The sequence below is a fragment of the Salminus brasiliensis genome, chromosome 19 (assembly GCF_030463535.1).
Source record: "Salminus brasiliensis chromosome 19, fSalBra1.hap2, whole genome shotgun sequence".
Classification (NCBI taxonomy): domain Eukaryota; kingdom Metazoa; phylum Chordata; class Actinopteri; order Characiformes; family Bryconidae; genus Salminus; species Salminus brasiliensis.
Window position 1 is genome coordinate 8765909 of NC_132896.1, and position 26096 is coordinate 8792004.

A 26096-nucleotide genomic window follows, 5' to 3' on the forward strand; every position below is an offset into this window, starting at 1 on the left:
CAGCTTGTACTAGTGCATTTCGGGGCATTAGAATATTGTGAAAAAATCTTATTCATTATGACAGTTTGAATGAAATTATATTTTATTCATATTTTATTCATTACACGCAAAGTAACATTTCAAACCTTTTTTGTTTTACTTTTGATCTGTCTGGCTTATAGATCATAAAAAAGCCAGTATATCACATTTTTTTTATCAATATTTCATTTTAAGCTTGAGTAAATTATTATTCAAGCAGAATTAGCATTAAAACAAAAAGCTAGAAATACATGTAATATTAAATGGCACATTTGGCACTTTTTAATTTAATTCTGCAACAAAATGAACAAAAAAATAAACATTTTTATAATATTGTAATTCCCTGAGATGCACTAGTACATTTAGTTACTGAACAGTAAGTAGTTACGGAAAAATTTATTAAAGTTTGATGTTGACCACTTTCAGGAAATGTGAAATCAAATCATACATTCTGTGTCTTTTTAAGTTGGCGACACGGTCAAATTGGCAAAATATAGATTTTTCCATGGTGAGATATTCTCGATGTTTTTTTTATGAATTTATAACCTTTGAAACTAAATCCTCTAGTTGAAGAATCACCCATATATTTATGCATTGGCAGGATATCCTCTATGTATAGTTATAGGCATTTATTCAGTGTGTTGGATAAGGGCTTTTCTCATGAGTATAGAAAGGATGTTCTGTGTTTTAGTGAGCGGCCTGCTCTGCTCTGTTCTGTTCTGCTCTTCTCTTCGCCAAATACACATGATTCTCTTGGAGTATCTGAGGCCTCTGCACTGTGGCCTCCTGTGCACCGTGTGTATGATTGAAACTAATTAGAAACACATTAGTATGTGTGGCCTGGCACATTAGCCAATAACACTGCCTCATCTGTGCAGCGCCCCACTTTCTCCACCCAAGCACGGCCTGATGTGACTTTGTATGCCAATTACCAAGAGACGGTAGAGAGAGAGAGATTTCTCCCATGGCGACATCTTCAGTGTTGTTCATGGTGCTTTTATTCCTTATTTGTGCTGTGTTGTGTGAGAATGTGCAGCTGCACCCACACACCCTCTGCCTCAGCATCGCTCCGACTAGACAAGTTTTTTGTTTTTCGCCTGGAAGAGAAGCTGCTCAGCTGTATTTCCATGAACCCATGAGTCTTTTTGAGGTCAGGTGTTGAAGCGTAAGGACTACAGTGTTTCAGTGCAAGTCTATCACTTACATGGGAGAGCATCTTTTTGTATATTTTATGGTTCTACAGGTTTTGACCCACGTTCTGCATGTCACTGGCTTATGTGGTTTCTGGTTTTCCCAACTCATCTCCCCTATTCTAAATTTATTGCTTCATTCTGAACACACACACACACGCACACACACGTTACATGAGCGAACAGTATGCGAAGAGCTGTGACACAGAAAAAAACGATTTCGCCTCGGTGCGTTCCCTCATGCCGTCCTGTTCCTCCCCTACTGGCTGAGTCTATCATGTCTCATAACATCAAGGCTGCATCTCTCCCCCCTCACCTAAATAAGACACAACAGGACCCGTGTCTGGTCTCTTAAACACTCGGTCAGGCCAGTGTCCACTCGCATTACGCTTACCCAAGCCCCCTCCTTGCTCCCACAGCCCTGCGTGGACCCCAGCAAAGATGCACAAATAGCATGAAGCAGCTGTGGGTGACTCACCTCTCAGTGATTCAGTTACAGTTCTTTGGGAAATGATTCTTTATATGGGAAAGGCTGAAATTTCACTATTAGTTTGGTGGTGGAATATAGAAAATAAAAGCCCTCTTACATTAGAAAAAGGTTTTCTATTATTATTTTGGTCCAGACTGTGTTTCAACTAATTTCTACTAAAGGTTTTATTGGTATAGAGAGTAACAAATGTTATGTATTAGCTGCTGCATGTATTTAGATCATTTTTAGCTGGTTTAGATGCAGTAGCTGCCATTTAAGTTGCTCATCTAGTCCAGTAGTGCTTAAATATCCCACCAGCAGGTTATTTGTCAAACATCATATTTGCTTCTATTTGTTTGTTTTTGAATAAGAACCATACTGCGAGGTGTGAACTCGAGGTGTAAAAAATAAATGTGCTACAAAAGGTTCTTTGAGCAATGTCATTAAAGAACCACTTTTAAAGAATCATGTTTGTAATAGATGTGTGAATGTGAACCTTTTAAAGACCTGAACTTTTGAAGTACCAATTTAAAGGTTTTTCACTCCTACTATCTTTGACAAAGCGGTTCTTTTATGGCGTCACTCAGAGAACCTTTTGTATTCCCTTTATTTTTTACAGTGTACTTACATTAACATTCTGTGCTGTGTACTTCCTGAATGATTCCCTCAAAGAAGACCTACGCCCACCTGTATCTCGGTTTTCTTAACTTTGGGTTTCAACACGCAAGCAGGTTTACCAAGCATTCCTGCTGATGCCAACCAGACCAATTTTTCAACAATTATTTAGATTTAACTTTAACATACAATAAATGATCTATCCTTAAAAAAATCATTAAACATGATCCTGTACTTCACAGAATTGTTGTTTCTGAAATGTGAAATTTTAATGCTGTCTTCAGCAGAAACGCTCAGTAGACCAGGCCCACAATGTTATCTGTACTCTATCTGTAACTCTTTTCACTTCACTCTACAGTCACACATGCGAAGTGGAGGATGGTAGTTTTGCCGAAGAGGACGGGTAAGCATTGCTGTCGGTGACTCTGTGCTCCTGCTTCTGTCATGTGTTCTTGCTGTGGTGCGCTGTGAGGAATGTGTTTAAAATGCCCTGTGTGTGCCCTGTGGTGTAACAGTGTTCTTCTATGGCATGGTGTCACACCGAGCCGTTTCAGAATTCCTTACGGCTGGTGGACGAATTCTTCTCAGTAAACAATGATGATGAATATTGTTTGTCAGGGTTATTCCAGGTTCTGTAAACTCAGGTGAGAGTTCCACTCTTTCCCCCTGATTCACTTTCAGGACTCAAACACTGACACAATGGAGTTATTGTTGGTTTGAGATTTTGGAGAGTTGAAGTCATCTGGAGAGACAATCTAGCCTTGTTCGTCTGTGTTATTTTTCTTCTCGTAATGTGCAGATCACCAGTTTCTTTATTAACATGTGAAAACATGCAATATGCTATGAATGCAACACTTTCCAGAGATGCATGTGTGAAGAAAGTTTCTACACCAATTTTAAGATTCTTCAAAAATGCTTTAAATATGAATCAAAAATTCAAATAATAATTTGTAGCATTTTTATTTTGGTAATATAGACCATTGTTCAAAAATATGTAATAATTTATGTTAATATTTACTGTTCGTTTTCATTTTTATTATTTAGTAATGATGTAAACAGTGTTGACACCAGACCATACACAATGTTTTATGTAATATTTCACATATAAGGAACACTAGGAAGTTATTAAATATATTACATATCAAATATATTTAAAAACACACACACACACACACACACACACACACACACACACACATATATATATATATATATATATATATATATATATATATATATATATATATATATATATATATATATATATATATATATATATTATTTGATGCTAAATAATAATACATAGTATGCATTAATTTCCTCAGAAGTTCACCACTTTTCAAATATGTACCTACATCATATGTTCAAATGTCCAGTAGGGATTAAGCCTAGTTTTGGACTAAGCAGTATTTTGAAGAGAGATTTCCAATTGAAATCACTGCATTAACATCGACAGCCGTTATTAAGAGACGAAAATGCAGCCTCGTCCCTCAGTAGAAGCTGAGAAGCAGGCTGTGTGTTAAAAGCTTGGAAGAATTCCCTCTGTTCTCAGCTGTACTGAAGTCCCAAGGCAGAATTCACAGTTCTTCATGTCAGTGCTAATGTGTAGTAGAGGAGCACAATGGCCCTGTGTGTCTCTCTCAGAGGGGGATGGAGGAGCGTCACTCTTTTCCCCAGACTCCTCTCCTCATCCTGCTTCTATAGCTCTCTACATCACACACTGGAACAAGCTGCTCAGAGACCACTCTGCTGCCATTGGGCTGGGATGGAGTCAGCTGCAGTCAGCTGCAGTCAGCTACAGATTCACTGACCTGTGCAGGGTTGATGGTGTGTGCGCATGTGTGCATGTGTGCGAGTCCAGCACTACAATAGATGATGCATTGTAATTGTGTAATGCTTTGTATGCTCAGTTCTACCTTAGCTTATGGTTTGTTGTTGGGGATTGGGGGGGGGGGGGCATACACTGTGTAAAGCTCATTACTAGGTGAGCAGATTTATGGCCATCAAGGTCTGCTAACCACATCAGCGTCAGGGTCTGTTTCCATGGAGGCAGCTGCCCTGCTTGGCTGCAGGTGGTCAATAGTGTGATCACAGGCTGGTCTGTGCAGCTTTCTGAGTCACTCAGAGAGGTTCAATCATAATAACACTGTTCTCTCCAGACCAGAACAAGACCCCATGTTCTCCTGGTTGTGTGACAGAGCAGGGCTCGGTCATGTATTACAATTCACTACAGTCATAAACATGCAGCAGCTGTCATCTTCTGTGTGCTGTGCTGTTTGTAAAGGCAGTGGTCTAGAGTGGTCAAATTCAAGGAAGAGACTGAGTGACCAATCAGTCGTAATATTGAAGTCACTGATAACATATGATTATCTGGTTACTACGGCACCTGTGGGGGGGTGGGAGATGCATTGTGGGCAGCAAGTGAACAGTCAGTTCTTGAAGTTAATGTGTTAGAAGAATGGTCAAGTGTAAGAATCTGAACCTACACTGACAGACTAAATTGTGGCTAGAAGATTTGCCGGGTCTTGAAGGGTGTCTCCAGTATGCAGTGGTCTGTACCTAGCGAAAGTGCTCCAAAGAACCAGCAACGTGGTCATAAGACCAAGGGTCACTGCGTGGAGTGAAGGCCAGCCCGGTCTGGTCAGGTCTGATACGATGCGACAGGAGAGCTGCTGTAGCTGAAAATGTTAACTCTGACTATGTCTTGTGGAGTTCAGGTCAGAATTTAGGTGGTTTTAATGTTATGGCTGATGGGTATATATGTCAGTGGATGTGAATGGGCGCTGGCTGAATGGAATGGTTGTGCCATGTTTGTGCAGCATGTGTTTTTTCACAGCTTCATGGCCTTTTCAAGCTCCTAACTGTTTGCTGTTCAGCATGCAGAACATTTCAGTCTTCTAATTGTTGTGATGCTAGAAAGTTCAGCTTTCTGTGTGTGTGTGTGTGTGTGTGTGTGTGTGTGTGAGATTTGTGATTTGTGTTATGAGGTGTGGGTGAGGGCAGAATATTTCTGTGCATATCCTGTGTTAGCAGCTAGGTGAGACAGGAAATTGGATTCTGGTCTAGGCACAGGGTTACAATGTCATCTTTTGAGGGTGATGGATTTGATTTGCCTCCGTGTCTCTTTTCCTGTCTAACTCCTCCTACTTTAATATGTCATTCACTGATACTCTGCCACCACCGGTCTGCCAGGCACCGCTCTGTCATTTTATTCGTATAAGTCAACATATTGTCGCTGTCACACAAAAACCTGGTATCTCTAAAATGGCAGCTTTACAGAAGAAGGAAAAAACCTAACTTACAGTGGATATCAGTGTAAAGCATATCTAGCTAAGCATATGTTTGGAGCATGTCGATGGCTCCTTTCATCATCAAATGTTGATACAATGTTAAGAACAACTGCCAGATTCACATTATGTTAACCTCAACAAACGCAAGGTAAATTATGACTTTTTTATTTTTATTTTTTTTTAGTCAAATAAATGACTTTTGAAGTATGCATAAGAGGGCTGAAAAATTTCAATATTTTTATATTGCAATATAAAAGAAATACAAAAAGTGGACTTTTTTTCACCAGATTCTTTCAGTGATAAAATCATGTCATGATATTATTAATGCAGCCTGTGGATAATGAGAATAATATGTTTTTTTTCCGTTTGTATCAAGCAGCAACAAATAAAGAAAATAATTAATTTGACATTGCACAAGACATTTCAGGCACTGCAGTGTGACTATTGCGCGTGTGACTATTGTGTGTGTGCACATTGCGATGACAATGCTGAAATTATATATTGTGCAACCCTAATTCACAAAAGCTCTAAACAAACGGACAAAAAAACAGTTGGTGCATAATTTAAGTTTGATACCATAAATAACAACTGAGCTAAACTCTGCATGTATTCATTGATTTATTTGACAGGAACACATTTATTTTGTTTGGGTTTAAGGCAGTATTTTAGTAGATAGAGACAGTGTTTTATGCGCAGTGTTGATGGCCCTTTGGAAGAAGCTTGTTCAGTGTCAGGCTGTACTCCACTAGCGGCGCGATTAACACACCATCCATCACTGACCCAGAGAGTGCTGCTCCAAAAATGCTGCAGCCAGCAATGTGGAATTTCAGTTTGTTTCCCAAAATAGCCGCGTTAGCATGCTTGCTATCTAAAACAATCGTTCTTGGTTGAGGGTTTTCTGTGGTGGTGACAGGTGTTTAACGTTAATGATCATTAGAAGTGAGATTGAGAGGAGTGTTATAATCAGTGTGCACAAATGCAGATTCATTAGAATCTGGCTTGTAAAACTTCTAATTCTCACACTGGCAATTTCTTTTCTTTTCAGCTGGTAAAAGAAAGTCCAACAAGTGCATGGCTTCTTAGTAGGAAGTGTTTAAATCAGTTTACTAATAAAGGAGCTCATTTTTGTCTTGAGGCAATGGTAATATTTGCATTTCAGTTGTGTTATTTATTATTAGTTTCTTACATCCTCGCTCCCTTTCTTTCTCCTTCTCTCTGTCTCTCCCCCTGCAGTCACAGCTCTCACTCGATGGAGGAGGCCGGATTTAATGACCCCAGCCTACTGGAAAACCTCCAAAGCAATCATGTAAGTACTGTAAAGGCCTCACGGCTGCTTAGCCGTGCTCAATGAGCCAGAGGTTTGGCCAGGCCCAGCCAGCCGGCGTGAGCTGCTGCCCAGCGCTAATACCTCGTCATGTTTGCTGCCGTGCTTCCTACTAACAACACCACTACCTCTCACTTCTAATGCGCTCTCTCTCGCTCTCTCTCGCTCTGTCTGTCTGTCTCTAAGAGCATCTTTATGACAGAAATGACATAGGAGGATTCAAAACGGGAAACATCTAGACTGGAAGAGGAAAAGCAGTGTGTTCAAAGAGGAATGGAGTATAATTAGTACATTCTGTCAACAGGCAGTAATTAGTATTATGCTCCAACCAAAGGAAGGGTTTAAGGAGAATTAGAGTTGCATTAAGATGGGGATCTTTTTATAAACATGACCCAATTATGATTGGAATTATGATCTGGTTCTAGGTGCATATCTGTTTGTACTTAGTTGCTTGTAGTATAATAGTTGTTTCCTTTTTTATTGAATAAATGCAAATGAATAATTTCTATACCTTATAAAGAGATATTTAATAACCCATCCTAAGGCCAAAGGTACAGTGCTCATATATCCAATTCAGACTCCTCAGACAGGTGTATTGTGTGCAAACTGTCTCATGTGACCTCAATTTACTCAGCGCTTTAATTAATGTGATTAAAAGGAGTTTGGCACCCCTGGGGGGCTTTTTCTGTGTCTGTTTAAGGAAAGCACACTGTGCTGGGGTTTGGGGTTCAGACAGAAATAAGCTTCCCTCCAGGGCATTTCATATTCTATCCACTCACTGTGTTGCTTGTGTGTTTGTTTATCGGTTTGCATTATTTGTTTTGTGCATTGTGGTGATTCTGCATTCATTATGTGTATGTGTTGACGTACAGACCCCTCTCCCCAACCAGCACTCACAGCTTCAGAAGCGTGTCAATCACTCTTGACCCGGGTTACCACGGGAACGCTCACTGTCGAACTTTTTATTCGCTGTCACTTTGAATAACAGCATTTTTTGAAGTGTCTGGTGCTTCGGTGCATCAGTAAACAGGCCATAAGAATTGTCTCAATCACCAGGACCCTCAAGGACCCCCACTCACCCAAGCATCTCTTTGATACCTGTTCTGTTGCCCTTCTTTGTTCACTCATATTATTCATCACAGCCTGTAATTCTATTCCAAAAGGCCCACAGTAATCATCCTGTGGTTGTGAAGCTTTAAAGTTCAGCAAAACAGATGTTCTGATTGATATGCATATCTCAGTTTATCATAAACAATCAATCATAATGTTTATTAAGAATTTCAGAAGCAAGCATTTGTCCATGGCTTAGTTTGTTTGCGCTGCCAGCATGTCTAATCAAGTTCAGTTATTCTGCTGCAGTGCAAACTGATTATTGATTCAGCATTACATAGTTATCCACTGAAAACAGCAGTTCCACCCTACAAGTACAAATAACAATGCTAACAGAGAACTGAGAAAAACAGCTTTGATTTTCTGTGAAATTTGTAATTTGTGCTTATTGAAACGTTCACAACTTCTTTATTTATTCCTCTTATTATTTTTCTTTCATTCTTAGTTTAGCTGAGTCGGGAGTGGTGGTGCACTGTTGTACTGTGCAGCATTTCTTGCATATCTTCTTGAGGAAGTAAAATCTTTCCTGCGACACAAAGTCTAATTACTTTTAGTTCAATGAAGTAGGGGGGCTATATTATCTAAAACCTCCATGCGATTAATAAGAACCTGTTGGATGGTTTATCTGAGTGAAGAGTGGTGGTGCACCATTCCACTGTGCAGCATTGCTTGCAAAACTGCAATCTTCATGAAGATTTTTTTACCCTCATTATCATGGTTTCATTTCAAATTCATACTGCTGAAATATGAACCCAGAGCTAACACTCAGTATTAGACATTTACTAATAATCTTCCTGGGTGTGCATCTGTCTCTCTCAGCCCACCGCCCCTGTGATCATGGAGTTTATGACCATGATGGCGATCTGTCACACAGCCGTACCTGAGCGCAATGAGGACACCATTACCTACCAGGCTGCTTCTCCAGGTCTGCCATCCAACACACACACTCAAACACCCTCAAATAGAACTATAACAATCAATCATTCGTTCAGTCAGCAAAACAAATAATCAGTCTGTGTATTCAGCTACTTACTTGTTTGATACATGTAGCAAATTATAAGTTGTCATTGAACCTTGTGTAATTTGATGAGTCCGTTATCATTCTGTACATGAATAAATGAACCCTGTCAGACTGTTGGCAAAATATAGTGCAGTTATTGCTACAGCTTTTCTCCAGGTGAATAAGCCTTTTTTTCTTGGCTGGTTTATGAGATGAGTTTCCTTTTTTTTTTTTTTTTTTTCTTTCCAAAATGCTGCTGCAATTTCCTGTAGCTTTCATTGCAGAGATTGAACAGACGGACATATCAGAATCTCTCTCAGACATCAGTATTGAGCTCCAGCTCAGAGGAGAGATTTTTAATTTGCTGTGTTCTTAATCACCGTATATAAAAAGAGCATGTTAAAAGTGTCCTTCAATAAAAAAGCGTTATCCTTTGAAAAACAAGACTATTCTATATAAACAACCCTGTTATTTCACCTCATAATGAAACAGGAAATACATAAAAATAGAGCTTTGCTCTGATTTGCTGGATTATGTCACTGCAACAAGTCACAGATGTGTCACAAGTCATGTGGTGATGTGCTGCTTGTTTCAGTAAACTGGCTTACAAATATCAATGACCCCATATTCTTTGGAAGTGGTTGTCGTGTATTACAGTGTTGCAGCTTTAGGTGTGTAAAGGTTTTTGCTAGTGGACTGGATGTTTTGGGGGTGTAAATATTATAAGCCTGTTAGTGGAGCTGGACAGGGTTTGGAGTTGGGTCATTTTACAGCCCCGTTTTGGTTATGTCAGATTTAGATGAGTGTTTGAGGTTTGAGCCATGTTTGAGGTTCACGGTTTGGCACTTTTGTGTACCAATCTCTTGATATTCAGACATGCCAAGAAAACTACAGTTGAAATTCTAGGGCACCTTTAAAACTGGAAAAATCAGATAGTCTTCAGACATCCTCAAGTTTCAGAGTAATGACCATTTGCCCAGAATAAATCCATTCATATGAGCTGGCTGACTTGGCTGAAATTTTTTCCTGACACTGAAAGAGATATCTTTGTGGAGTAAAAGTATTGATCTAGGATCAGTTCCTCGCGGATGCAAAATCTCGGATTTGACCTAGAACAAAGAGTTTTCTAGTCAAGTTCAGGCATTATAATCATATTCTATTTGCAGAAGATTTGCATATCATTTGCATACTATGAATATAGATGTTCCAAAGATCTTATCACTCTGTCATTGCAAGGCTACTAAATTCCTTCAGCTTTCTGTAGCATGTGTCTTACAGCAGAACCTTCTCATAAACATGAAATGAAACTAAAGCTTAATTGAAAACTTGCTAGTGATGGGTTGATTAATCCCTCTCTTCACATCTCACCTGAGCTCCTCTCAACAATATGTGTTGTTTTATATTCTGGTGTGTTTAGACTCCTTATCTCCGAAGGCCAGTGGCTTAGTAATGTGTGCAAAACAGCATACTGTCACCTCCATCATATCTCTAAGGTCCATGACATTCTCTCCTCTGCTGACAACAAGAAATTTGCGCATGCTTTTGTGTCAACTAGGCTGGATTACTGTAATGCTGTCTTATCTGGCCTACACAAGTCCTCTATTCACAATTCTGCTAGCAGTTTTGAGTTCTGACTAGAATAAAGAATCATATTGCTTTAGTGCTTAAATCCCTTTGTTGGTTACCTGTATCTTTTTAGAATTAGAGTTTTTTAGTGTTTTATTAGATGTTTTCATGGTCATGATCCTCTGTAGTAAAATTGTTTTAGATATTCTCCACCAAGATCAAGCAGATCGTAAAACAGCGGTATGACGGATACAAGAGCAGAGAGTTAGATTTTAGTTACTGAGTCATTCGACAAAACGAGTGCTGTTAAATCCACAACATTAAAGATATGTTCATCCTCCAACAAAAACAACCTTCAATTTTCCCATCTCAGTCAGTTTTTAGTTTGACTAACACCCCTGTACACTAACTTGTTTTGCCTATAAATAATGCACTGCCTTTAATGACATCACAAAAAGGAAGTGACCTAGAATGTAAAACCTGGCATTGTTGAATAATGAGAGGTCAGTACATGACCGTGACATACTGAGAACCTCAAACACTGCTGACTCGTCACTAAAAAGAAAATCTAGCATATCCAAAACGGGACTGCGAAACAAGCCAATTCCAATTCCTGCTGAACATCATTTATTTTTCTTAGTGTTCACTTTGATTGTTAGTTTTCTGTAAAACTTCCTAAATCTATTGTCAGCTTTTTAGATTTATTAACATAAGGAAAACCACAAAAAAATCTATTATTTTATTCTGTTTCCTATTTAACATTTAATTTAACCAGGCATGTCATTAAAAACAAAATCTTATTTACAGATTTATTTATTAATTCTGGTTTTAATATTTTGAGTCATGTGAGCATATTAACCACAAGAGATGTTTTTTGGGATAAATTAAGGTGTTTGCATGAAGATATGCAAGATAAGATAACCATGCAAGATATGGTTAAAGAACCGTGACATAATCTTTCCACATCATATTCTGTTCAATTCTGCCATCCTCTGTTCATAAAGAACTACGCTGGAAATAGCCTGCCTACTCAAATACTACAGATGCTTTATGACCTTGTCTGGTGAACATGAGTTGAATTCAGCACAGTGTTCAGATGCTTTATCCTGACTTTCCTTCCTCTTTCTCCACAGATGAAGGTGCTTTGGTGCGTGCAGCCCGGAATCTGGGCTTTGTTTTCTCTGCCAGGACCCCGGACAGCGTCATTGTTGAGTCTGTAAGTGTACAGTAGTGATGGTCGTCCGCTGCAGCACTGCTACACTTCTGTGTGTATGGATGCTTCCAGTCTGTCCCTCGCTCTTTTTTTCATTCTGCTTCTTGAAAAGGTTTTGTGCTGTATTATAGGGACAGCATCAGTAAAAAGAGATGATCAGTATTGAGGTATTGTGGTATTAATGCTCATTGATTTGCTGCATTGTGTCTCTGATGGTCACTGTTCGTGCTATAGATTAGGTAGTGACACAAAGAGATTGAGGCACACTCATTCCATTGTTATTTATTTTATTCATTTTTGTTAATTTTTTAATTTTAGTCATTGTCTTATTTCCTGCTTTTTCTTTCATCTGTTCATCTGTCTTTTTTTTATTATTATTTTTTTCTTTTTTTTACGGGGGGTGGGTCTTGCTCTCTGTTACTCTTTGCTGTATCTTTCTGTCTTTTATTTTTTTTTGACTGACAGGGTGTGCCATGTGAGGGAGGACAGAGACCAGTGACAGCCAGGCCGACATGCTGTAGACAGTTTTGCACGCGAGGCTGTTAACGTGTGCAGATTGAGCTAAATTGAATTGTCAGGGCAGAGATACAGTGCTGTGCGGAAAGAGCGAGGGAGAGGTAGAGAAAGAGCAATGGAGAGAGAGAGGGTGCAAGGGAGGAAGAGTAGTGGAGGGGGAGGGAGGGAGAGAACACAATGGGGGGCGAACAATAGAGTGAAAGCAAATAGAGAGAGATTGCTGGGAGGAGAACAACAGAGAGAGTGTGCTATAGAGCTAGAGAATGAGCAAGGTAAAGACAGAGAGACCGAGAGCATCGGAGAGAGCAAGGCAGACGGAGTAGTGGAGGAAGAGTAAGGAAGAGGCAGCACAAAGGGGAGAGAACAATAGATAGACCACAATGAGAGTGAGTGCTAGAGAGCGAGAGAGAAAGATGGAGAGGGAGGGAGCATGAGAGCAAGCAAGGGAAGTAGAGTAGTGGAAGGGCAGCAAGGGAGGGAGGGAGCAAGAGAGCACAATGGGTAGAGAACCATGAGCAGCTTAGAGATCAGTGGAGAGAGAGCATAACTACTACTATTTCTACTCACATGAGGTCTGTTAATCTGACTGCATTATTAAATGAGGATGCACTGTTTAAAAGTGACACACTAATCCTGGAGAGAAGTATTGCCAAAAGAATAAGACTCTATAAAGCAAATAAACATGAACCTGTTGGCTCCATGCCTAATGCCAAGGCTAGAGGGGTAAAATGCCCCCAGCATTATACCGGTGTTCAGGTCCAACAGTGGACCGGTTTTCTCTGGAATGATGGTGCTCAAGCCAGTGCTTTTGGGATAAATTGGGGATTTAGAGATAAAAGCTTTGGTCACTGAATGCAACCAAATCTTGGCAATGTTCCAAAATCTAGTGGAAAGCTTTCCCTGAAACCCTTGATTTTGGGAGAAAGAAAGAGTAAACGGGTGTCCCAATACTTTTGTTCATATTGTCTTTCCCTTGATGCGGTGCAGACTCATGAGAATTAATTAGGTGACTTATTCTTAGTCTATTCCTTCTTGAGATGCTAACAAGTCTCTCTCTCTCTCTCTCTCTCTCTCTCTCTCTCTCTCTCTCTCTCTCTCTCTCACACACACACACACTTTCACACTCATGCGCACACTCATGCGCACACACACAGCTTGGTGAAGAGGAAAAATATGAACTGCTGCATGTGCTGGAGTTTACCAGGTACAGTCATGTGCTTATGATTTTATTTAAATTTGATTTTTTAAATACAAAAGTCTGATCTGACTGATTTAATTTGTTTTATTTACGGTTGACACAAAGGTCTCATTGATGTAGTGTTTTTCTCATTACGGTGGTGGTGGTGGTGGTGGTGGTGGTGGTGATGATGATGATGATGATGATGATGATGATTGTCATTTTCTCCCCTAGTGCCAGGAAGAGGATGTCAGTCATCATGCGCACTCCATCCGGAAAGATCCGCCTCTACTGCAAAGGAGCCGTGAGTGTCTGTCTGTCGCTATAGCAACAGAGTGCTACCTAACGGTGGCGACCGCGGCAATGTTGGTTTCGAGTGTTTTCTCCAACCTTTCTGACTGCGGTGCAAACACACAGGCGCACACATTCATGCACACATACACACACTCACTCACTCTCTCACACACACACATACACATACGTGAGCTTCTGCTTCTGCAGATGTTGTACTCTGGCACGAAAAACATCTTGAATTTTAAAAATGACAGAATCTTTGTTTCAATTCTGTCAATGATTCAATGTTTGCATGAATGCTGCTGTATGATTGGTTAGAGCAAGAAAGGTTTTCTTTTAACTCAGTGTGGTCATTCATCCACTGAGATCATCAGTGATGCTGACAGGGATATCTTTTTTACAGGATACCGTGATCTATGACCGCTTGGCAGACAATTCCAGATATAAGGATATCACACTGAAGCATCTTGAGCAGTTTGCTACAGAGGGTGAGAGCACACACACACATACACACATGCATGCAATCTTTTATGATTTTGGGATTTCCTTCTTGCTATTTATGGTACATGTCTTCCAGGCGCTCCATATAGTGAGACAAAGTCAAGTGTGATCAGATTGCGTTGTCTCAGTATTGTTAAAGGTTTCCTGATCCTGCTTGAAAATCAGGACTAGCTATCAGGAGCAGCTGTGTGAATTGTCTTACTGTCCCCCTATAACCTATTATAGCGGTGAGGGACTGAACTGCAGCACTGCAGTCTTACTGTCGAGCTTTCTGGCTGTAATGCTATGAACAGTCTGCCCCCTTGTGGATTGAAGGCATATTGCAAGCTTTGTATTCCTCCATTACATTCGATTACAGGCCTAGTTGTTCCTCACCATGCTTCTGCAAAATACACTGTACGTGCAAATGTTTGTGGACACCCCTTCAAATGAATGCGTTCAGTGACTTTAGGTTGCACCCATTGCTGACACAGATCTGCTCTGACACAGATCATAGCTTGTCTAGTCCCTGTAGAGAAGTATTGCCAATAGAATAAGATTCTCTGGAGCAGGTAAAGATGAACCTATTGGCACCATGCTTAATGCCAGGCATGGGCTTGAGGGTTATAAAGTCCCCCAGCATTGAGCTGTGGAGCAGTGGCCATGTGCCCATTGCCCATGTGGTGTTTTATTTTTGTATGTATATTATATTATATATGTTTAGTGAATGTGTGTGTTTTCTCTAGGTTTGCGTACATTGTGCTTTGCCGTAGCTGACATATCAGAGTCGCTGTATCAACAATGGCAGGAGGTACATCATCGAGCCTGCACCTCTCTACAGAACAGAGCACTCAAACTGGAGGAAAGCTATGAGCTCATTGAGAAGGTCAGTACAACTCACACACACAAACACACATTACCATCAGTATGAGTCAAACCTGAAGGCAAATGACCCAGCGGTTAGAGTGTACTGACCTAAGTGACTGGATGGTATCTGTGTTGAATACTGGCTGGCTCTTCTGGAAAACTGGCCAGTTTAAAAAACCTCATCTCCATCTGCTTCATCTGAGGCATAGGACTGATCTCAGCAGACTATGTTAACGTGTTTTCTTGTAATTTAAAACAACTGAAGATGAAACTTTTTGCGGTCCTTGCTGAAGGTTAGCTGTGAACATTTATGCTAAGCATGTACAGTCATGTTAGAGTATTAGGACTATCCCTGGCTTGGAATGAACTCTGCCATGGACATCATAGATGTCATGTGACTGGATTTGCTGCACATATAAATAAGCGATCACACCAGTCAGTTGTAGCAGAGTGCAAAACGATCATTTGACTGATATACAAAAGGTACCAGTCCAAGGGTGGTAGCATCTCGGAAACTGCTTACTTCGTGGGATGTTCTAGAGCCTCCGTAGTGAAGGTGTACCGAGGATGGACTCATGAAGTGCCTCCCAATGGCGTAATGGGGGTGCCTCACAGGCCATTGGTGCCAGAGGGGAACAGAGACTCAGAGAACAGACACTGCAACTATTACAGAGCAATTAACACACCATAGTGGACCAGTTAACCTCTATAAAGACCACCTTCTGTCACCTAATGCCACAATGTCTCTCTACTGTGAGCTGAGCCAAGGGTTTTAGGTACTTTTAGGTAGGTGGTCATAATGTTCTGATATGACTGTGTATTTTTGTACTTAGTTTTATTAATTCATCAGTAAAGCATATTTATTTATTTGGCTGTAAAGCCATCTAATTTCTTCGCTAAGATTTTCAGAGGGTGAGATAAGTGCATTAATACAAGCCTGCTGATATGATAAGTCATGCAAAAATGATGCGTTATGCATACATTCTTAAAGCAAATGCGCACCAACAACCAAAACTATCCCATTGTAATAAGAGATCTTGGTGCAGTTAAACCAGTCCAGTCCAGAGAGAGAGCTCTGTGACCCTTCCTCTAATGTTTAATAAGGATTTGTCCTAAAATAGAGGGGAGATCACGGCAGTATTGGAATGTTTTAGATATCAATGTTTATTATTTTCTCCTGTAAGCTACTGATATTGTGTAGCTGAAATATTGCGATTTTAAAATAAAAAAGTTAAGACCTATTTTTTTAGCTTGTAGCTGATGTCTGGAGCAGCTAGGTAATTGGCTTGTAGTTAACACGTCTAAATTATGTCCCATGGTACAGAGCAGATGGCAGCTAGAATATTTTGTTATTTCTGTCTACTCAGTGATCCTTGGTCCAAGCTGCTACCACCCCACAGGCATGGATACCACAATTCTACACTACCTCAACAAATGGGGTTCTGTTACCCCAGAGTAGATTAATCCAAGTATAAACCATTATAGAACAAAAGCAGTTTCTGGTTAAGAACCTCACTTTAGTAGGGCAGAGTAATCCAGTCTCTGTAGCTCCATTAAAACTGTACTATGCCTTTTTATAATTCATAAACATTATTGGAAACTTCTGTTCTTGTCCAGTAACCAGATCTGTAGTGCTGAACTTCAGGTGATTCAAGCAGACTTGACTCTCTCTGAAAACCTGAAGCGGACATGTGGAGGGCCTTCAAAGTGCTGGACAAACATGGCTGACCACTTTCATTAATCAGGCTTTGGAGCGTCACCGCCAAGTCTGCCGAGCTTCCCAAAATAAATGGACTGTATCAATCATGGACTTGAAATGTATTATGTAGTTACAGAACTGGACCAGCAGGGGGCTGTAAGCGAGCTGGATTTAGTCGCGTGTTGGCACTAAAACGTGCAGGACAGAGAACCACTGAGCTAGATCATGGTGTCGTACCTGGAGTCTGGCATGAGCGGCACAGTTTCACTGACTTTTTACTTTCATTCTGAATTCATATTCGCTAATTAAAATAAATGCAGGGAGAGCTCTAATTTAGAATTCAGATGAGACCCAAGACTCTCTGGTTTTCTCGTTCTCTCATGCTCTCTTTCTTTCGCTGACACCCACACCCTCTTTGCCGTGCTTTGTGGTCAGAGTATGAGTGTGTTTCTTCTAAAGGCACCTCCTACTCTCTCCCTGATCCCCCATCCACAGCCAGCTCTGAGGGTACCCAGGGTCAGCTGACAAGAGGAAAACACACTGCAGCTCTGGCTCTTTTGGCTTTTCCTTTGGTGTTAAAAATCCATCTACTCCACACTCTTTCTGCACATTACGGGAAGGCTTTCACTTCCTGTACGTTAGGAAATGAGCGGTTTCATATTGTAGTGAATGTGAAATTCTGCTGCCTAATGCAGAGCAGTGTAGTGGGAGGCTTTGTTTAAGCTGAACTACAGTAAAAGCTGGCAGTAACAGCTTTTTCTTATCCATCAAAAAAAGTTTGGCAGATTTGAGCATTAGTGTTAAGCATTAGTTGATTAAGTGTCATAAATAAAGTTTTGATCCTATATTAAAGGTATACCACATGTTAACTTAACTTAAATCATATGCGCTTCCTTACTGTGATTGGTAACCCTTGATCTGACTGGTTCCTTTTCATGGGTTTTAAAGAAGGCACACAGGAGATTTCTTCTCTTGTGTTCTGAGAGTTTGGTGAGTGAGCTGTGCTCTGTATTCTCTGCTGTAGAACCTGCAGCTGTTGGGTGCCACGGCAATTGAGGACAAGCTGCAGGATCGTGTCCCTGAGACCATTGAGACACTAATGAAGGCTGATATCAAAATCTGGATTCTGACCGGCGACAAACAGGAGACCGCCATCAATATCGGTAGGTTTATCCAGCAGAGTCCAGACAAACCTACCTATGTTAGACTTTACAGCAGTGGTTCCTAAACCAGTCATTGATGTCCATCACATTAAGATAGAGCAGTTGGCTGAAACTATGCATGCACTAATTAATAGTTAATATGCTAGATCAATGAATTTAGGTGTTCCATTCAATCCCATTGCCACATATGTATAAAATTGGACATCTAGCCTCACAGTATGCCTTTACACATGTTAGTAAAAGAATAGGTCATTCTAAAGAGCTCTCTGAATTTCAGCGTTCAACTGTGAGTGGTGTTATTGAAATTGGTAGTGTTTAGGAACCAGCCATGAAGTGGCAGACCACGTAAAGTTACAGAACAGGGTCACAGAGTGCTGAGCTCAGCGCATAGTTTAGAAAAGTTTCCATCACTCTGATGACTCAATAACTGCAGAGCTCCAAACCTACAGTGTTAGGACCAACTCCAAATTAATGCACATGGATTTAGAAAGGGATGTTATAAAAACTCCTGTAGGTGCAATGTTTTGGTGCCCCAATACTTTTGTCCATGTAGTTGTACAAAATTCTTATTTGTCCAGATATATCTAATTTATCCACTATGAAATCCGAATATTTTAGCATGTAATGAAAACGATGTCCCCCATCAGTTACTCTATGTATTACATTTGCATTTGTCTGACGGTCTTATCTAGAGTGACATTTGAATCATATTACACAGGTCTGGGGACTGGGGGAATCTTGCACTATAGTCAGCCACTGCATGTTATCACCAGTAATTATCAATAATACTCAATAATAGTTTTCTTCCACAGTCATATCCCAAAAGGTTTGAACACCAGCACGCACACACACCTGCATCTGTCCCCGACCAGCTCCCCCCAGTCGTTGCGGCTGCCCCCTTTTTCTCTGATGTGGCTCGTGCGATTAACCTAAACAGCGACCCGCTGTGAGTTTGGGCTTCAAACATGCCTGCCTGCAGCCAGCGGTCCGGGAACAGACCCTAACAGAGCACACTCTGTGACCACCTTGCAGGCTGGCCCTCAATCAGGGCTTTGTATTGAGCAGCTGCATGCTGATGCTCTCACACTCGCACACTGCTCTGCTGAGGAGTATTTTTACAGCTTCTCCACTTGCAGAACACCAACCTGCCAAAGCAGTCACTCTGGCATTGTAAAGGGGTTTTGCTGCTCCGTCAGAACCAGAATAAAAGCTCTTTGGTGGATGCTCACATTTCACTGCCAGATCATGGTGATCATCACAGAGCTTTGCTTTGTCATGTCCAATAGCTGCCAGGCATGATGCGTTAGCCTTTCATTAGAGTAATGTATGCAAATATTACAGATTGGGCTGCCGTACACGATCTTCGCCCTGTGTATAAGTGATGTGGCACTGCTCCATGACATCACTAAGTGGCCATGAATTGTGATTGATTGACACATATTCACTTTTAATGGTCAAAACTGTCTGACATTTTAAACAAGTACCACTTCTAACTGAAAAACTGCTAATTGACAATTTGAGATACAACTATTATATAATATATTCTGTAATATTCTGATTTCTGTGGCCTCATTAGCGCCCCTTGCACCCCCTTGCATCACAAATTCAGATACACAGGTGCACAGTGTAAGAAACCACTAGATGGACTGATATATATGCAGTATGCTTAGACAATCATATTGTTTATTATGCAGATAAAATTGTTTAATATGAAATATCAACATATAGTTTTTTCTAAAACTCAGCAGTGCTCAGAACTTACCCAGTCTGGTATTCAAGGCAGTAGTTCAGTGCGGTCTTACACAGCTATCAATAGAAATGATTTCATCTCTAATAAAGTACCTGGGGGGAAAAAAAGTTCTGGTCTCTCCTATGAACTGTATCTCACCATTTTCTTTCCTCTGCTGTATTTCCAGTACTGCACACAACTAGTCAGCTTCAGCTCACAGCACTGACTAGTATTATTAATTTATTTATTAAACAAAAATGGTCTGAACGGTGAATGCAATTTCAGTCTGAATGTGGTTAGTGGGTCCTACGAGCAGGTTGGCTGCTTCTCTGTCTAGATTGAGGTTGTTCCGGCTCCCTGCATGCCCTCTTTCCGTGTAGGATTAACAGCCGCACATTGGAGAGCTTGCTGCCCTCTACCTCAGCAGGCCTGTTGCTCTTGGCCTTGTTGTCACTGTGGCTCTCTTAGACTCCAAGCACAAACAAACAGCCTTCAGCCAAGCCAAACAGCTCTTCCTGCCCTCCAGTAGCTCAACACTGCAGCATTTACAGGCAGCTTAAGCCTCTCTGCTGTGCAGGGCAACCTGGGCAGCTAATGTGACCAGTGTGTGTAACCCTAATTACATTCCCCCTTCCCCTGCTTGTAGAAAGACTGTGCTGTGTGTGTCTGTGAAAATTTCCTAATTCCTTTGAGGCGAGCATCATTTAGTTCCACCTGTGTGAAGAAGAGATTTGGGAGCGTTTAAGAGAGCGTATTCAGAGAGGAGACGAGAGGGGGAAAGATGCAGGGCGAGAGATGTAAAGAGGCAGACACATTATGGAGACCATAGGTCTGTTATAGACTGTCCGCAGTAACACCACTCCTTGTCGCTTCAGCATGAATGGATGGCCCACGCTGCTGTAGGCTGGGTGGGTTATACACTGTTTGTCCAAATGTTTGTGGACACTCATTCTAATAAATTCATTTCGCCACTTTAAGTTGCACTCGTTGCTGACACAGCAGCAACAGTATGGACAGCAGCATAAGCACTGTTTATTTAAGGCCCTTTAAAAGAAAATACACACATTGTACTCTATCTTCACTTACATTCCTTTGGTTATTCACTGTCTCAGTTTACCTTAAACTCACAAAGAAATCACAGTGTGAAATGACCTACTTTATTATCCTTGAGGCAACGTCAGTATGCTATGCGGGCCAGTTCAAAGTTTGCATAGCTGACCTGTGTAAGGAAGCAGGCCACACTACTCTAATCTCCCTCTTCCCCTTACCTCCTCTGACCTGAAGGAGCCCGTTCACTGTAATAGTCCCTGTGGGAGTCACCTTTGTCACCATACACACAGACACACCTTCACACTCTCAGACTCTAGCAGTCCCTGAGGGACTCTCTGCTGTAACTGAGGTGTGAGTGGCTGTATAGCAGCAGACGGATGTGCTCTTCTGCTCATTAAGCTCTTCACACACATCCTGGTAGATGCTTAGCATTGGTCATGCTTTTTTTAGACAGCTGAGAGAACACCCTTCTCCCTGTGGTCTGTGATTCTCATTCTGAACAGAAACATAAATTGGAATGTGCCTGGGTGAAGAATGAGGACAGCCAGTCTCACAGATGCACTCAGACGGCTCCATGTAGTCTGACAGTGAGCGATTGTTAGGCCAAATATTAAATTTACATGTTTTGCCCCAAATGTGTTGAAAATTGCAAAATATCTTTGTCCTTTTTTGCAAGGAAAAATGCCAGTGTTCATAAAACATTTATATAAAGATTGTCAGTTTGAGCTGTGTTTTTCTGCTGCCGCCTATGAGTTTCTGTCACTTGTTAGCTATGTTAGTCTGACTACTAACTAGTTAGGACTGGAGGGTGAAGGCTAGCATGTGCTTTCTCTGAGTAACATGAAGCCAGCCACCACATCCTTTAATGCTGCTAATGCAACATCACTGGACAGCTCAACATGCTTTGAGGACAACGCCAACTGCCAGTTCTGTTACATCAGCTGAAGGCTAATTTGTGCTTAACATTAAATACAGATATGGACTGTGCCCTCTAATTGCATCCATATTTGTGCACATTATCTAAAAGATTATGGATATGGGCAGAATGAACTGGAAATCAACTGGAAATCATGGGAGCAGTATAGCAAATAATTAAAGCAAAACATGACAGTGACGGTTACAGTGTTTGAAACTGACATATTCAAGTGGGGAAAGAGGGCCATGAGAGGGCCATCCTATCCAGCCATAGCTAATTATGCTATCTTAAACGCCTAGTCACAGATGGCTGAGACCCGGGTCTGAACTGGGGATCTTCCAGTAATGGGGTGATGCAAGATGGCCACACTGTTGCTTGCACATCAAACTTTCCAAGACCATAAATGTGTGTACATACGATTTTTGTAGAGTCTGTCACTTTCTCTCTTTTTTTTTTTTTTTCTTTTTTCTTTTACATATTTACGTCTTATCCCTTTCACTGTTTCATCTGAATGTCTTTATTTTTACAGAACATTGAGTTTAAGGTGATTACTGGAGGACTGACATTTGTCTTGTTTTGTCCTGTTTTATAGGACACTCATGCAAGCTGCTCACCAAGAACATGGGCCTGCTGGTGATTAATGAGGAGACTCTGGATGTAAGGATGAGTACTGGGATGTTCTGTCTGTGTGTGTGCTGTCTGCAGTGGCAGCCACAGTAGTAATCATTGCCTTATGCAGGTTAGAGCCTGAAAAGATGGAAGCAAATGGCAGATGGATGCTGCTTGTGGGCTTTCGGCCTTGGCTCAGCAAACGGGAATCTGTGACGCAATTCTTAAATTCTAAATCCACACAAGTCCCACATGTCAGGGTCTTTAGACTGGTGTTCTTTCCAGTGGTCTGAATAGGCAGATGTATGTACTCCGATCAGCCATAACATTATTACCACTGATAGTTGAAGTGAAATATACTGATCATCTTCATCTACAGTGGCATCTGTTTAGGGATATATTATGCAGCAAGTGAACAGTCATTTTTGAAAATTGTGTTAAAAGCAGAAAAATGAATATGACATAATTTAGCTATTGATATGGACTTAATTGTGACTGTGCCAGAATATCTCCAAAACATCAGGCAGGTCTTGTGGGGTGTTTCTGGTATGCAGTGTTCAGTAGTAAGTTAAACTGGTGAACCAGTAACAGGGTCATGGGAACCTAAGGCTTCGTTGAAGTGATCCATAGAGGCCACACCCCACAACTTACAAGACGTAAAAAATCTGCTGCTAACATCTCGATACCACAGATACCACAGAACATATTCAGAGGTCTTGTGGAGTCCATGCCTAGAATAATCAGATCTGATGTGGCAGCACAAGGGGGACCTACTCAGTATTAGGACAGTGCTAATGTTATGGCTGATCAGTGTAACAGCACAAAAACTATGAAATCAGAATGGGCTGTTTTTGATTCCTTAACTGTGGTGTATAATGTGTGTTTTAAAAGTTACAAAAGTATTTCCATTCTATATAAAACTCTTAAAGACAAACAAACAAAAAAAACACCTAACAACAACATAAAAAAATAAATTTCTTGGATATGGGCACTGTAACATAGTACCAGAACAAAAACCTACAAAAAGTTACTGTACACAAACGTATCATTTGTCCATATATACCAACTCTGCTTATATATTTAGCTATTTTGTTAATTTGAGGTATAATATAAGCTGCTTGTATTCTGGCGGTCTCTGGGGTTTAATGACACACATTCAGTCAAAAATGGCAAATGATAACAGACAGTTGATTTAAATTCACACTACACATGCTTTATTTAAATGCCCACTTATGTATTATGTACTATGATCAGCATGGATGTATTTGGTTAGTCATATATTCAAATAACCTTGTCCACACAAACATATTGAGAAGCATTCCGTGGAAATGCTGCTATTCAGTAAGTAAAGATCTTACTGTGTTACAGAACAAACATTAAACGCGTGCAAAAGCCGACACCCAAACACACACACACAGCTTAGCTTTTCGGGTGGGCCTTTTTTCGTGTTTTCTCTGGATGCTAAGACCTCACAGCCGTAATGGAGGAAGCAGTTACATGCGCGCGTGCACACACACACATGCATACAGTACATACATACATACATGCAGAGCAACCTCTGGCCGGCCCTGAGTGATGACAGACACCCCTCAGTCTGTCAAACAGTCATTTAGCATGATGGATGGAGTGAAGGAGAGAAAGAGAGAAGAGGGTGAGGTCTGTGAAGCTTTCAGCCTTTGGCTGGAACATCAGTGACCGCTCGCTTTTCTGTACAGGGGCACATGGCTCCTCACTGCTGTTAAAGCAAATATGCAGGAATTGTCCAGTGTAGCTCTAAGTATTAGGTCAGCTGCTCTCACAGCGGGTTCCTGTAAAAACTACCATCACTTGCCTTCAAATGTACTTTCATTCGAGTATTTAACAAAATGGACAAAGAGGAAAGATGAATGGATGACACGCAGACACAGACACACAGACACAGACAGCTTTGACAACTGGTTTTATGTGACTTTTGAGGAAATAAATATAATAGGTCAAGTCTTTTTGGATTTTGGAATGAACTTGTTTTCCAGCTCTGTTTTGGGTAATTGGATTTTTGTATCAATGATCGTGTTTGAGGTTCACTGCATGTCAGTTCCATGTACTGAACTCATTATTCAGCTGTGCCTAGGTAAATACAGTTGGACTTTCTATGGCAGCTTTAAAAGAGAAATCCAGCATTTTCCAACCTAAACTCTGATCTGACAAGTTACTGTGGGCAATCATTTTGATATGTTGCTGCAGTTTAGTGAAAACAAACCTGCAGTTTTTTTTCAGATCAGCAAGTTTACTTTTTTCTGTTCTGCATCAACAGATGATGACATGATTTCTATTATGCTTGCAGATAGAGCAGTTGTTACTGAATACACTGGTGAAGAGAGAGCGAAGAGCATGCTATTTAGTTTAATAGCGAGATGCTATTTAGTTTTCTCACAGCAAAAGCCAGTTTATCACTCACTGATTGACTCTGAAGCTGTCATACTGAAATGCTGAGCCTGAAGAAACTTCTGCAAAGGAATGCTGCCTCCTGCTTATATATGTATATACAGTAATTAGCTCATGTCTTACTCTCTGCTTATAACACTGTCTTTAATCCAGATGTCTCTCTCAAGTGGCCACATCCTATAAAGGGTGTTGTGACTGTATGAACGGCACATGGCTGCTGGGCTGGAGTTTTGTACCCTAATAGACGCCCTCTGTACACTCACAAACCAAACACACTCAAGTAAAAGCCGTAGTTCACTCAAGCAGACACGCAACACACACAGGGGCCTGAGGAGGAGATGGACAGCATTAGAGCACAGAGCCTTATGAGGCTATAGACTCTATATACACACATACTCCCATGCATATACACTTTTGGTGGAACTCTCCCAGAGTTGGAAACTAATGGAAGCTTTGTTTAATCAGATTGTTTATCACTCATCAGAACTGCACAGTTATCTTTGTCTGATCTTCATTCTGCGCCTGCACATTTACACTGATTTGGCTGGTGAAGCATGTAAATGGGGTCTGCATCTGTATGTAAGCACACATCTGTAGAGAAGAGTTTACACACATGTATACACACACATGTAGAGGCATAAAAACTGCGGGAACCCTCAATCTGCAGATGGTGATTCAACAGCATCAGTTTTGTAATGTTGGAATCCGTTTACTTTAATGCTTTAAATGTTGGCAATTAAAGCAATATTTCTGTATATTAACAGTATGAAAGTGTTTGTCTGTATGTGTTATGGTAATATAAATTATTTTATTTCATTATATTTACAGAATTATTCCAGTGGAAAAGCTTTATTCTAGAATTACTCCTGTTTTATTCCAGAAATATTTCAATAGAAAAGCTATATTATATTATTACTTAAATAAAAAAAGCTTTATTCTAAAATTACTCCATTAGAACTGCTTTGTTTCAGAAATATCGCAATGGAAATGCCTTAATCCAGAAATATTACAGTGGAAATGCGTCATAGAACAGCAATAATTAGGTTTATTCTAGAATTTCCTGGAATAAACTTTTGTTACATTAACTTAAAGAAAATACTTTATTTTGTAAGTTAAGTGTGAAGTGTAGTTAGGAACCCCTCCTACAAATTTTTGAAGATGCAAGATTTTGCCATAAGAATAACATAGCCTTCACTCAAACGCCTCTAAAAATCTTTTTTTTAGTCTGTATTCTACCCTGGTGTGAACCAAAACTTCCTCTCTCTCTTTTTAAAAGCATAATTATGAGCTGTGGAAAATGAATCCCATTAAGTAATGTTGAGATTTTAGATTTCATTGAGTTACGTTATGTTTTTATGACCAGCCATGATCTGCTGG

General features: G+C 40.5%; 1 protein-coding gene across 1 annotated transcript in view; it reads left to right on the forward strand.

Moving 5' to 3' along the window:
• Positions 1–26096, forward strand: part of atp8a1 (ATPase phospholipid transporting 8A1) — a 128486-nt gene that overhangs the window by 59782 nt on the left and 42608 nt on the right. Inside the window, 10 exon segments of the mRNA XM_072664330.1 lie at positions 2651–2695; positions 6816–6888; positions 8836–8941; positions 11716–11798; positions 13466–13515; positions 13723–13792; positions 14186–14270; positions 15009–15148; positions 17853–17991; positions 22279–22343. Of these exon segments, the coding sequence (XP_072520431.1) occupies positions 2651–2695; positions 6816–6888; positions 8836–8941; positions 11716–11798; positions 13466–13515; positions 13723–13792; positions 14186–14270; positions 15009–15148; positions 17853–17991; positions 22279–22343 (856 nt within the window).